General features: G+C 39.9%; 1 protein-coding gene across 1 annotated transcript in view; it reads left to right on the top strand.

Moving 5' to 3' along the window:
• LOC113665385 (scavenger receptor cysteine-rich type 1 protein M160-like) overlaps positions 1–15,255 on the top strand; it is a 58,786-nt gene that overhangs the window by 8,264 nt on the left and 35,267 nt on the right. Inside the window, exons 4-9 of the mRNA XM_089208644.1 lie at positions 5,513–5,827; positions 10,529–10,840; positions 11,699–12,013; positions 12,351–12,662; positions 14,003–14,317; positions 14,654–14,965. Of these exons, the coding sequence (XP_089064770.1) occupies positions 5,513–5,827; positions 10,529–10,840; positions 11,699–12,013; positions 12,351–12,662; positions 14,003–14,317; positions 14,654–14,965 (1,881 nt within the window). The remainder of the gene's footprint in view (positions 1–5,512; positions 5,828–10,528; positions 10,841–11,698; positions 12,014–12,350; positions 12,663–14,002; positions 14,318–14,653; positions 14,966–15,255) is intronic.

Below are 15,255 nucleotides of genomic sequence, written 5' to 3'. Positions count from 1 at the left end.
GACATCGTTTCCTCGGCAGAAATATTGGACAAGATGGCGGCCGCGCTTGCGCATTTCGTCCATAATGGCGTCCAAATAATATAAGAAACTGTATGGAAATTTGTAAAATTTCTAAAATATAACAATCAGGAGCTCATGGTCCCGTCTGCTCTCGATCGAGACATATTCAGTACTGATTCTGCTATTCATCAAACCTCACAGGGACTCGATAAATAAAAACCACTTACTTCCCGAGCCAGTTCTCTTGTCATTGATTATTGACCTAGGTCGCCATACAGTTCTTCAAAATCCGTCGTTCTCCATCCCAAACACTCGCCTATTACAGGAAAGTGCATCAATAAAGTCAACTACTCTCGATCGAATTGACTGCTATAGAGTTCGAAGCGTCCAAATATCCTGTAAAATTGCCATTTCCTCCCATCAAAAAAGTTCCCAACGCGCCAGAATATCCCTTATTTTCCATGTTGAGTAAGTGACGAGACGCCATGTTGAAAACTATGACTGAAATAGTTAAACACGAGCACGCTGATCTTCGAATCATCGGCCATATTTGTTTATGTTCTTGCAGGGAAATAAATTAGTTCTCGGTCCTTTTCGGAATAAAAATATGCCAGGCATTGAATGCAAATTCAGTAGTCTTAGCGCGAAAATTAAATTAAAGCAAATCAAAATTCTGACATCATGTCATCGCTCTGCCTCGAAAAATCCCAAAGATTTACTTGCAGGTCTTCTTTTCTTTTTCTTTTCATCAAATAGAAGATCTGCGGTGCTCAAATTGTATAAGTCACGATACGAAATACTCTTCTTCGCAGATCGAGCCGTGATCGCCGGCATATTGAATTCTCTTGATATTCTAGTGTTCCGGAGTGTAATACGATATACCGCTGATAATTGTTAGCGGGCTCGAAATGTCCTTGATTTCTGGCGATGTGTTCAAAGAGTGGATCCCAGGTCTCAGCAAAAGAAGGAAACTGTTAAGAGAAGAACGAGTTCTTCAAACCCGAGACGCTGTGTCGGTCATGTCATCCAACACCCCTCGTGGACATTGGCCTCTAAAAAGAATCATTGAGGTTTTTCAAGGAAAGGATGGTCGTGTGAGCGTCGTCAGAGTCCAAGTAGGAAACAACCAGTTTACTATACCTTTATTCAGGCATTTTTACATGAGAACTGCAGTTAAAGGTCACAGACGCAAGAAGCAGAACAAGAGGAGAATTCACCGAAATGAAACGAAAATTTTCGAAGATAAAGATAATTAGTGGCCCCTTCCAGCCTCTGAGAAAACTTCAGTTGGACGAGGGGTCCCCAAACCTACCCTCCCCACCCCCGAGCCTCTTGCAACCCACCCGTGAATAGACCAGTGGCTGAGCTGCATGCAAGTGCTAGCCTTGAAGTTAGGCCCCCCTGCATTTTCATCAGCCAGGCTGGCTTGAAGCGAAAACCTAGCAATCAGGTTTCTGCAACCCCTCCTAAGTCTGCTGCTTTGGACTCTCAACCAAATTCCAAACGTTCCGTTGGAGTTTCCAATCCACGCCCGTCGTAATTTCTTGCCTGTGCCCCGAATACAAAGAGATAAGGATGTCATGCAGCTCCAGACAGCTAAGCCGTTCGTTCTGCCGTCTTCGTTGTCATTTACAATGCTTGAAAGAGGAACGACGATGGAACTGGTAAAATGACCCTAGATCTTTCAAGTACACTGTTCTGTTTATGACTAAAACCGCCGAAATCTGATTATTAAGCCAAGTAATACAACACAGCGAAAACTGCATTCATGACGAAAACCACTGACAAATTACAGCTACACTTTTTTGTTTCTCCACGACAGCCTGAATAAGGTCGTGCTCATCCCTAGGAAAGACAACATTTCATTACTGTTCCACTGCATTACGAGGCAAAACCGCCATCTTTTCACGATAAATTCTGCAGTCTTAATCAAAGGGTTTCGCTCGAGCAAGTTTAGACGTCCAAGTATCAAGGGAAAACTTTCACTAGAACTCGACTTTTTGGCGATGTAATGTCTTGTGGTGTCTCTGAGTAGATCGTGGATACCTTTCCTATGTGTTTATAAATGCACTTATGCAAGTGCTTGTGTATAGCCATATTGGCTTGATTCCTAAAAAAGTTCATTGGTCAGTTTTAATTGCTAGGTTAGTCTGTAAGAAGAAGTTGGACTGCATCGTCGAAAAGATGATTCACATATATACAAATATAGAAAGTTTGTGTTTCGATTTTCCCGTAGTACAGTGCTCGATACGTTAAGTAGAGCGCGATATATATTGAGATAGGGAAAAAAAAGAGACTATACTTTCATACCTACAAGCCTGTTTCGTGATTACTCTCTCGCCAGCGGATTTTATTGTTAAGAATATTCGTAACCATCGTTTATGTAGTATAAAAATTTGCATAATAGGCGTAGCAGTAACTTTAAATGCTTTGTTCAATTGCTACGCAGTAACGCTTTATTTCCGTAGCGGCATGAGGACACGAGTTCATTATGTTAATTGAGGGGTGATAATTCAGGTCGGCAGGTGATAAGTAATTTTTCTTTGAGGCAGAAGTTGCATCTTTTGCTTGCGCTGTTGTTGGGTGATCTTGACGAAAGGATGCGCCATGAAATAAAGTGGTCAATGTCATTTTCTTTACGGGTCCAGATGTGTTTTCTGAGTTCGGTAGAGTTTCTGTGTTTTGTGTGTCGGAATGATGCGGTGTGATTACTGCATCTAGTCTTAAGTCGTTTTCTGTAAGTCCGATGTGTTTTAGTGGTACTGTTGTCCTTACGTGTGACGGTGGCTTGGTAGATTAGTGATGATTGGAGGCAGTTTCCGTTAAGTTGGCATGTGTTCTTTTATCGGCAGTTGCAAGTTTTGCTGTCTTCTGTGTTGGTGTTATCTGCAGTGTCATCGATGTGTTTGGATGAATTTAAAATGCGATTGTTGTGGTTATCGATGATCTGTTTAGTGTTATTTATGTAGCTGTAACTGATCTTGACTGTATTATGATTGAAGGTTTTTATTAAGTTTGTGGTCTTTAGGGAAGTGCTTGTCCACAAGGGCAAGGAATCTGTGTCCGATATTGGTGCTAACGTAATGAGCTCATATCCTCATGCCGCCACAGAAACAAAGCCTTACCGCGAATCAATTGAACAAAGCATTGAAATTTACCGCTTCGCCTATTATGTAAAAATTGTAAAGTAGAGAAACGATGGTTACGAAAATTCTTGACAATAAAAATGAGTGAGTAATCACGAAACAAGCTGGTAGGGATGAAAGTACAGTCTCTTTGTTTTTTCCCCCTCTCAATATATCTATATATATATACAAAAAAGGTATTACTACTATGTCATGAAATATACATGCATCGTGCATCACATTTTTGATGACAAGCGAAAAGGTATATATATTTGATAAATATTTTAAAATTGCAACGCAAGCTAGTTCCGAATATGAACGTGCAAACTGGATCTGTTCGTTCCATGATCTGTTTGTTGCATTGTGTTAACTTCTTCAACTTGATTGAGCCCTTTCTCCATCTTGCCGTAGAATAATCATCATTTTTAGCTCATTCATGCTGAAAGCAATGAATGAGGTATTGTGGTGAAGCAGATGTTGACGGAAGTTGTCGACGGTGGACGGAAGTTGTATTCCGTAGATGGAAGTTGCATTGAGGACCGTGAACGGAAGTAGTCTCGCATGCTACACCTCCCCACTTAGCGGAACTCAAAATTAATTCCGATGAAGCTCAGAAATGGAAATATAATTAATTAATTAATTAAGCCGAGCCTTTGCGTTCGTCTTTAGCTGGTATCATGTAATCATTGCTCCATCATTGTGCTTATCCTCGGAAGCTCTTCAATATACAGTCCGCACATCAATCACAGCGGCCAAGATAGTCGCACTGAAATTTTTTTTCGAGCTCCAATATATCGGTCCGGACTTGACGCTCGCTCCAACAAAAACAGTATTTCCAATTCGGTCAGTACAAAATGCAGACTGCAGACCGGGTACAAAATGCAGATTAGGCACAAAATGCAGACTGCGAACTGGGTACAAAATGCAGACTGAGGATTAATATATGTGATAACATGTCATCTTACAGCTTACCGAACGTCACGCGATCGCTTTCCGCGATCATCTTTCTCGAATATTCCTTGCCCGTTTCTTGATCACAATCGTTCTTAATATAATTTCAAGCCTTCACATAGTCTTCTCACTTTGCGTGAACTTGATAAAAGTAGATATAGATGTAAATGAGATGTCATTATTGAATATTAAACACGCGCAATATTCGAGAAACAATTGACAGCTTCGCGCGTAGTCCATACGTTTCATATTTTTAACCGATATGAGTTCATTTTGTTGACAAAAATGCGGACCGAGACCAAAATTGTTCCTTCGACTTGTTATATTTTCAACGCTCAGGGGTGTACACACCCTGATTTTCACATATGTGCCTTATATTGTTATCGGCTTACACGAGGAACCAGCGAATTCCTATACTTTTGTGACTGGCCATTTGATTACTTTTCTGGTGGTTTTATCTCTCATTTGCTTGGTGACTACGCAAATATCAATAAGTGAAAATCAGACAATATTAAGGCTTGAAATCCTTTTAAGAACGATTGTGGCCGCTTTGTTAAAAACCAAATGCAATGGCCGCTTTGTTAAAAACAAATGGATATCAAGAAACGTGCAAGGAATATTTCATAAGACGATGGTTACTAATATTTTGCTGCTAGAGCAACATTTGATGCCTGATTATGCCCACCCAGCCCACCCTCCGCCCCACAAACACACACAAATCAACAAAAAGGACTCTGTCTGCTTAATGACCTCTGCCCACCCCACCTCCAGCCCACTTAACCTTTTTTCCAATTCCCATCACGACGAATGCAAGTTTTCTTATCACACAACTGCCCAAAATAAAACAAAATTTATTCTATAAGTCTTGAAAGTTCACATAAACCGAATGCAACTGTACCTATATTCCACAAGTCCAAGAAATCAATACAAACTTAAGCCATAGCATGAATGAGCTGGCTCCGAGAGCCCTTTGATCTTGATAGTGGCGTCATGATGACAACGAAACGTCGAGTTTTTGTCAAAGTTTGTTTATCATATTCTCAAAATAGAAGTAAAGTCCATTAATTTTGATATTTTTCCGCTGTTTTCGGTAAAAGTTTGAAGATTCTCCAAAACAGTCTCGAGAAAAACAAAAAACGAACATACTTGTTGTCAGTAAACTGTGTTTGGAGTCTTATTTGTTTAAAAGCCTGATGCTGGCAGTTCATATGCAATCTTGGGTTGGTGCTGTGTTTTACTCTGTTTGAACTCTTTTTTTGGGATGATGTGCTAGAGTGAAACTTTATTTTCACTTTCATAATCCCTTTTAAAAGGCTCCCTTTTATTTTTCTGAATCTTTCATTGGTTGGCTTATTTTCCAAATGTCTTGCTAAGGTTACAAATTAACTTTTACCACCTTTCAAATAACTAGGTAATTTCTGTTCACACTAAAACAGCTGTTCGTTTAATGAATTCCAACAATTTGCCGTCTTCTGGTCGCGTGGAAGTGTTGTACAATGGTACATGGGGAACCATTTGTGATGACTCATGGAACTTGCAGGACGCTGATGTAGTTTGTCGCCAGCTTGGATACGATGGAGCTTTATCAGCACCTAGAGAAGCAGCATTTGGACAAGGAACTGGTCAGATATGGCTGGACGATGTGCAATGTGTAGGAGATGAGACATCAATATCACAGTGCAATCACGGAGGATGGGGAGTTCACAACTGTGGGCATAATGAAGACGCTGGTGCGGTGTGCCAACCCGCAGGTATGGTGACGACACCCACACATAAATATAATCCTTTGCAAGGCACTATGAATTAGGGACGTAGCTCTTTAGTGCTAGCAATGAAATTAATGATTATGACGGATACAGTAAATGGTTTGAAACTGGGAATAGATTTTACCACACTATCACATTAAAGCCGGAATAAATAAATAAAAAATCACACACAGACACAAAAAAAATTAAATAAGACACTTGACTATGATGAAAAATACCTAATTTCCTAGAAGAGATAAATATTATATGGGATCATTTTTTTTCATCACTTGTACCCAAAAATATAAACTCCTTACTAACCGAGCGCGAGTGGCGTACTGGGAATTATCGGCCTGGGATCGTGGCAGGTACCAATCGAGCACAAGGTGATCCGTAAAAAAACGACCAACATTATCCAGAGCGGATCGAACGATCGAAGTCAATAACTAGTTTGTAATATGGCGCTCGGACCAAACTTATTGCTTTGACTCCAACAGCTCCATGGTTTCGCCGACAGTCTTTTTGATTGATTTCAAACTCTCCAGAAATTCCACCAACAGAGAGTCAGATGTTTTTGTGAAGGGTCATACCTTAATCCATTCTGGGAAGTAGGAGGGCCACGATTTTTTTCGCAAAAAAATTCTAAAATACCCCGACCCACTCCGCCCCCCCCCCCCCTATTAAAAAACGTACCTTCCCTTCGTACTTGAGGTAAGTGATTCTTCAACATGGAGATCGACTGATTGTTTCTTACTTGGTCGGGAATTTTCCATACGGACCGTTTCTACGAAAATGATCTCAAGCCGTGCAGTTTTTTTCTTGAAAGCCGGTAAATTAAGGCTCGAGACGGAGTGGCGTCAATTTTCCCATTGAAAAAGGGAAACGCGCTATACACCTCGCCTATTTGTTAACAAATAAGAGTCAACTAAGCGACATGGAGTCATTTTTTTCCTCGCCGAAAAAAACTGTGACCCTCTCCCAGTTGTGAATAAAACAGGTTTGACCCTCCTCAATTTGCAAAAAATTTACTAATGAAATTTACTAATGACACTCCCCTCCGAAGCCTTATCATCGATCAATTTCCATTAATGTTTTAATCTTCTCAAAAACCACCCGACCTCATGTAAGCAGTCCTTCTCTTCAAATTCTCTACCAATTTACAAAGTAAGAAGCCGCTACACTGATCGAGCTTAGTGCTCAGTTATTGACGGTACTTGAGCGTTCAGAAGGGAGATACACTCGGCTCACGTAAATTTTTCTTCAAATGAATTACCATTTTTATTCGTACTTAATTTCGCGATTTTAGCGAGACAGTATTTTGCGGGGTTTTATTTTCGCGATTTCATGAGGCAAATTTGAAAATACACCTGATACACCTTTTATTTTCCAAGATAAACTGTAACAAGTGTTGAAAAGTTACTAAAACATTTTGACTACAAGGAACCAGTTAATGGCAATTTTAAGGACTGCACAAAATATATTTTCAGGAATTTGTGTGAATCTAGATATTCAGATGACTAACACTAACAGACACAAGACACATAACACAATATACAAAATGGAACTTACAGATGGAACAAGTTGATAACTTGTGTATTTGTCGATACATATCCTGTTATTTATTGTTGTGATTACATGTTAATCATTTTTTCGGGGGTTGTCCAATAAACCCACATTAAGTCGATTCCTCCAGAAAGTTGACAATTCGAGATACCGCAAGTCAATTTGCGATCAGATCATGGAAATCTGAATAAACTGTCTCTCTTGAGGTGGAAATGTATTAGTTCATTTTCAAGACACTAAAAAATATTCCTGCTTCGAGGCAGGTTTGAAAATGATAGAGAATATTTTATTATTCATCGTGGTGAATAACTTAATAGATATTTTATCGTTTGTCTCCTGACAAAGAGTCGGGCAATCAATTTTACTTACTTATGTAATCATTACTTGTACACGGTAAAACAATTCACCAGGTACTTAAAAATTCCGATACAATGACTAATATCTTGAGAACCTAAAAATCCTAATCCTAACATTATATTAACTTACAACAATGTGCCACTTAAAAACCTGATTTCCATGAATGCCGTGTTTAAAAATTATGATAAAGAAGGCGTTTAAATTGGTTTAATGAACCAGACTCTCTGATGTTACAGGGTAAGCTATTCCAAAGGATTGCGCCGCCATAACTAAAACTTGCAACACTACGGACAGTTTATCTGACGAAAACAAGTACCTTGACCGTGTTTTTGACAAAAACAACTACAACACTGACTTCATTAGACGAAACACTCACAGGGTGACCGACACTACAGAAACTAACAGGGACTCCACATCTATCACGACTACAGCTACTATACCCTACATCAAAGGCACTTCTGAGGCTATCGCGCGGATCCTACAACCTTACAACATTCGCGTAGCTCACAGGCCTATAACTACTTTACGACATTTGCTGACCAACGTTAAAGACAAAGACGAACCCAACAACAGACAGGGAGCGATTTATAAGATCGAATGCTCCGACTGCCAGGCCTCCTACATTGGTGAGACTGGTAGAAACCTTAACACGCGACTAACTGAACACAAACGATCTACTAGAAATGGCGATGTAAACAATCACATTTCTGAACATCACCGACAAACTAATCACAGAATCGACTGGGACTCTGCTAAATGCTTAACCTACAGTACAAACTACTTTCAACGACTGACTCTGGAAAGCTGGTTCACTAACTTAGAACAGACGCCTCTCAACAGATGTCAACAATTACCAGCACCTTACAAACGACTCATTAACGACGTGAACAAACCGACAAACAGACCGACAAACAACAGACGGATCGAAACCGACCAATGACTGTTAACAAACTCTACATGAGTCTTCCAGCCAATCACATCACGGCTAAACAGACCAATCACGTTCAACAGACCAGACTTTATAACATCATCGACTGACAACTATTCCTTACTTAACTCTGAAGATGACTATCGCACAGATAGTCGAAACGTCAGTCACCAACAACAGTTCTTTTCAGAACTACACTCACCCGGACGATCACACTACACAAACTAATAACTAAAACTATTTTTCATGTAGTTAGTTCTTGGAAAGGGGACAGCAAGTTTGTTTACCGAGTCCCTTAGAGAATAGTTTGATTCATTTCGCTTTAAAAATTTAGACGTGAGATATTCGGGAACCAGACCGTAAAAAGACTTGAAAACCATTAAAACGTTCTGACTTTGACGTTGAGATTTCAAGTCTTTTCAGCTGAGTTTGTGAAACAAGGAATCGGCATCTACGTCATAGTTTGATGAAGTTATTACACGTGCAGCACGGTTTTGAAGTTTTTGTAGCTTGTTAAATAATGTTTTGCCACAATTACCCCAGACTGAGCTGCAGAAATCAAAGTGAGATTGAACTAGTGAGTTGTATATATTGGGTAGGGTGGATTGAGGCACAAATGAGCGAATGAGCGTAACTCACTTTATGGCTCCAATAGCGGAAGCGATCTTTTTACGCAGTTTATCAGTGTGGCAATGCCATGTTAAATTTTCATCGATTTATATTCCAAGGGGTTTCACAGAGGAAACTTTTTCAATCGGAACATTATCAATGGAAAGTTCGAGTGTGTCAGTTAGAGTACTTAGTCTCTGGCTGGAGCCGATCAACATAAATTCAGTTTTTGTAGCGTTCAATGTATCTCTGTTGGACACAAACCATCTGCTTAGCTTTTCAAGGTCGTGAGGTAGACTAGACTGAATCAAATGTAAATCAGAACCAGCATAAGTGATGTGGGTGTCATCAGCATACATTCTAGGTACGCTGAACGATAGAAAATTAGGCAAATCGTTAATATAAGTTAGAAATAAAAGAAGCTAAGGATGGTTCCCTGTGGCACACCACATTTAAGAGGGGTGAAGTCAGAGAGACAACCGTTAACTGAGCACCGTTGTGTGCGATTCGTCAAATACGATTTAAACCAATCAAGAGTTTTCCGTTAAGACCACACCAATTCATTTTAGTTAGTAATATCTCGTGATCAATATCAGTTGAACGTGCCGTTTCGACTGCTAAACTGATAGTCTTCGTCAGGCGACGAGGTCGAAAGTTTTAGATGTCGCCATATGTAGCACCTGCGTTTGTTGTCATTGGTGTGTTTTCGTGAGCTGTCATTGGTGCGTTTCGATCCTCGTCACTGTTCCGACAAGTAGCTGTTGTTCTCTCATAGGTCCTTTTTTTGTGGATCGGCTGTTAAATACCCGCGAAGTTAAGATATGTTGCATTTGAAGTCACTATTGCTTAGTAAAAGATAACCTGGGAGGAAATTTGCTTGAATGGACGATTGTAAGACATCCTCGTCCATCCGAACCCTCTGATTAAACTTTTAGAGTATATTCTCGGGCTTGTAGAAAAGACCTCAGACGTAACGCTTTTACAGCTCGCGTTTTTGACGGCTCAGCCCAAATATTTCATCACCTCATCATAGTGGACAACGCAACAATCTCCCCAGAATAGCCGTGAGAACCGCAAGCCGCCAAATTTCACACATCAAATTTTCTCATTGCACCACTTTCCAATTGGCTTTTGTTCTCAAAATAGCTGCACCTTGACGGGAAAAGTTCTCTCCTTTCATCCTCTCTTAAACCCAAATAAATGCAAATGCAGTCCGTGAAATACTCAAACTTTTCTCTCTTTAATAACAGTGCGTTTGGTGAGCCCCACCAATTTACCGTCATCTGGTCGTGTTGAGGTGTTTTACAATTTTTCATGGGGAACCATTTGTGACGACTCTTGGGACTTACAGGATGCTGATGTTGTTTGTCGCCAGCTTGCATTCGAAGGAGCTTTATCAGCTCCAAGACGTGCAGCATTTGGACAAGGAACAGGCCAGATATGGCTGGATGACGTTAATTGTGTAGGAAATGAGACACTGTTAGCGCAATGCCGTCACAGAGGATGGGGAGATCACAACTGTGGGCATAATGAAGACGCTGGTGTCGTGTGCCGACCCGCAGGTATGGTGACGACCCACACACATAAATATAACCCTTTACAAAGCACCGTGAATTCAGGACGTAAATTTTTAGTGCTAGCAATGAAGTCAATGATGATGACCGTCACGGATGTACTAAATGGTTTGAAACCGGGAATAGATCTTACTACACTATCACATTAAAGTTGGAGTTTCATCCTACAAAACAGGCTGTTAATAATTATTCAGTAAAGTCCCTCAAAGCATAAAACAGAGAACATCAGTAAATCTTATCAAAAGATCTGATCTTCTCAATATGTTGATAAAATGTTCCTCCTTAAATGAAGGGCGAAGCTGCTTAACAGATAATAATGATAATTATAATTGCAACGATGAAATAGGAATATTGATAATGATGATAACATATTTAACTTCGTAGATGAACAGTGTAAAAAATATCACTGAGTGATACTGTTCATTCTTGCCATTTGCGGTGGCTGTAAACGTTATGCTTAAACAACCGATCATTCTTCTTGGAACAATCATACTCTTTTTTTGTATTAATTCTGATCTTTAATTCCTTTCGTTTTTCCATACGACTTCAGAAATTTGTCGAGACAGTTTCGAGAAGAAAAAAAACGACTTAGGTTCTTAGGTTTTTTGACTAGTGTTTTTACTGGTGGACTTTTCTCCATGATGTTTTCGGCCAGATTAAGATTAAAGTTTGAGTGAAACCTTAGGTAAGGAGTTTTGAGGAGTCCGCTTAAGCGATATAGCCATTGCCTTATCTTCTTTAATGTAAGATTCGCCGACCAATTCACTCCAATATGTAGAATCACACAATTAATTTAGGTTTATTGACTCTACGGTAACCAGATAACTTGTTATTCCACAATGACAGCTGTCCGTGTTGTGAATTCTTACAATTCGTCACGTTCTGGTCGTGTTGAAGTGCAGCACAAAGGTGTATGGGGAACCATTTGTGGCGTGTCTTGGGACTTGCAAGACGCTAATGTCGTTTGTCGCCAGCTTGGATTCGAAGGAGCTTTAGCAGCATCTCGTAACGCAGGATCTGGACCAAGAACAGGTCCGGTATGGTTGCATGAAGTAAGATGTGTGGGAAATGAGTTATCGATATCAGAATGCGTGCACATTGGATGGGGAGATCACGACTGTTGGCATAATTACGACGCTGGTGTAGAGTGCCGACCCACAAGTATGACAATGATATATCTACAATTTGTCAAAGTTAAAAAAACCCACTCTTTTCCCATTGCTCGAATGCTATTTCGAAGGGATGTCGTTGAACCACATTCTATCGCACTGAAACTGGATTAACTCATGGTTATGTGTTAAAAACGATCTAGTCTGATCAGAAAAAACCTTGAGAGGTTCTCTTCTACATTAATAAAAATGTTCCGTCGACTATACCAGCTCCATATTAGCTGGTTAAATATAAGGGCGATAAACTATAAAAAAAACTATAGTCTTTGGACCACAAATTTTTAAATACAGTCCTTAAAATGGGTTAACTTATCTCTCTTTAATCACAGTTCGTTTGGTGAGCCACACCAAGTCATCGTCTTCTGGTCGTGTTGAAGTGTTTTACAATGGTACATGGGGAACCATTTGTGACGACTCTTGGGACTTACAAGACGCTGATGTAGTTTGTCGCCAGCTTGCATTCGAAGGAGCTTTATTAGCTCCAAGACGTGCAGCCTTTGGGCAAGGAACAGGCCAGATATGGCTGGATGACGTTAATTGTGTAGGAAATGAGACACTGTTAGCGCAATGCCGTCACAGAGGATGGGGAGATCACAACTGTGGACATAATGAAGATGCTGGTGTCGTGTGCCGACCTGCAGGTATGATGACGACCCACACACATAAATATAACCCTTTACAAGGCACTGTAAATTCAGGGCGTAGCTCTTTAGTGTTAGTAATGAAGTTAATGATAATGACAGATACGTCAATGATTTGAAACCGGGAATCGATATAACTACACCATCACATTAGAGATGGAGTAAAAAAAAACACACGCAGACAACTGAAAAAATTAAACAAAATATTTTATCATCATGGAAAAGACTTCATTTCTCAGAAGAGATAAGTAAACTAACCATTATTTTTGTGTTTGGTTATCCACGTTCACCCAGAAATATCAACTCCTTACCAACCGAGCGCGAGCGCCGTACTGGGGAATATTTGCCTGAGGTCGTGGTAGGCACAGATCGAGCACAGGGTGATCCGTACAAAAACGACTAACATTATTCAGCACGGACCGAACGAGCGAAGTCAATGACTAGTGAGAGATATGGCACTCGGACAAACTTGTTTATTTTAATTTACCGGCTGTCGAGATTATTTTCGTAGAAATGGTCCGTATGGCAAAATTCCCGACCTAGTAAGAAACCATCAGAGCGCTCGGATTTACCTTAAGACTACCTTGCCATAGAATAACAAGATTTGATAATCGACCTCCATGTTGAAGAATCACTTATCTCAAGTACTAAACTACTGTTTCATCCTACAAAACAGGCTGTTAATAATTATTCTGTAAAGTCCATCAAAGAATAGCAACAGAGAGCATCAGTAAATCTTTTCAAAAGATTTGATCTTCTCAATATGTTGATAAAATGTTCCTCCTTAAATGAAGGGCGAAGCTGCTTAACAGATAATAATGATAATTATAATTGCAACAATGAAATAGGAATATTGATAATGATGATAACATATTTAACTTCGTAGATGAACGGTGTTAAACATATCACTGGGTGATACTGTTCATTCTTGCCATTTGCAGTGGCTGTAAACGTTATGCTTAAACAACCGATCATTCTTCTTGGAACAATCATAATCTTTTTTTGTATTAATTCTGATCTTTAATTCCTTTCGTTTTTCCATACGACTTCAGAAATTTGTCGAGACAGTTTCGAGAAGAAAAAAAACGACTTAGGTTTTTGGACTAGTGTTTTTACTGGTGGAGTTTTCTCCGTGATGTTTTCGGCCGGATTAAGATTAGAGTTTAAGTGAAACCTTAGGTAAGGAGTTTTGAGGAGTCCGCTTAAGCGATACAGCCATTGCCTTATCTTCTTTAATGTAAGATTCGCCGACCAATTCACTCCAATATGTAGAATCACACAATTAATTTAGGTTTATTGACTCTACGGTAACCAGATAACTTGTTATTCCACAATGACAGCTGTCCGTGTTGTGAATTCTTACAATTCGTCACGTTCTGGTCGTGTTGAAGTGCAGCACAAAGGTGTATGGGGAACCATTTGTGGCGTGTCTTGGGACTTGCAAGACGCTAATGTCGTTTGTCGCCAGCTTGGATTCGAAGGAGCTTTAGCAGCATCTCGTAACGCAGGATCTGGACCAAGAACAGGTCCGGTATGGTTGCATGAAGTAAGATGTGTGGGAAATGAGTCATCGATATCAGAATGCGTGCACATTGGATGGGGAGATCACAATTGTTGGCATAATTACGACGCTGGTGTAGAGTGCCGACCCACAAGTATGACAATGATATATCTACAATTTGTCAAAGTTAAAAAAACCCACTCTTTTCCTATTGCTCGAATGCTATTTCGAAAGGATGTCGTTGAACCACATTCTATCGCACTGAAACTGGATTAACTCATGGTTATGTGTTAAAAACGATCTAGTCTGATTAAAAAAAACATTGAGAGGTTCTCTTCCACATTAATGAAAATGTTCCGTCGACTATACCAGCTCCATATTAGCTGGTTAAATATAAGGGCGATAAACTATAAAAAAACTATGGTCTTTGGACCACAAATTTTTAAATACAGTCCTTGAAATGGGTTAACTTATCTCTCTTTAATCACAGTTCGTTTGGTGAGCCACACCAAGTCATCGTCTTCTGGTCGTGTTGAAGTGTTTTACAATGGTACATGGGGAACCATTTGTGACGACTCTTGGGACTTACAGGACGCTGATGTAGTTTGTCGCCAGCTTGCATTCGAAGGAGCTTTATCAGCTCCAAGACGTGCAGCCTTTGGACAAGGAACAGGCCAGATATGGCTGGATGACGTTAATTGTGTAGGAAATGAGACACTGTTAGCGCAATGCCGTCACAGAGGATGGGGAGATCACAACTGTGGACATAATGAAGATGCTGGTGTCGTGTGCCGACCTGCAGGTATGATGACGACCCACACACATAAATATAACCCTTTACAAGGCACTGTAAATTCAGGGCGTAGCTCTTTAGTGTTAGTAATGAAGTTAATGATAATGACAGATACGTCAATGATTTGAAACCGGGAATCGATATAACTACACCATCACATTAGAGCCGGAGTAAAAAAAAAACACACGCAGACAACTGAAAAAATTAAACAAAATATTTTATCATCATGGAAAAGACTTCATTTCTCAGAAGAGATAAGTAAACTAACCATTATTTTTGTGTTTGGTTATCCACGTTCA

This window comes from Pocillopora damicornis, chromosome 6, assembly GCF_964200805.1.
Source record: "Pocillopora damicornis chromosome 6, jaPocDami1.2, whole genome shotgun sequence".
Lineage (NCBI taxonomy): Eukaryota > Metazoa > Cnidaria > Anthozoa > Scleractinia > Pocilloporidae > Pocillopora > Pocillopora damicornis.
This window is presented reverse-complemented; position numbering and strand designations above follow the sequence as displayed.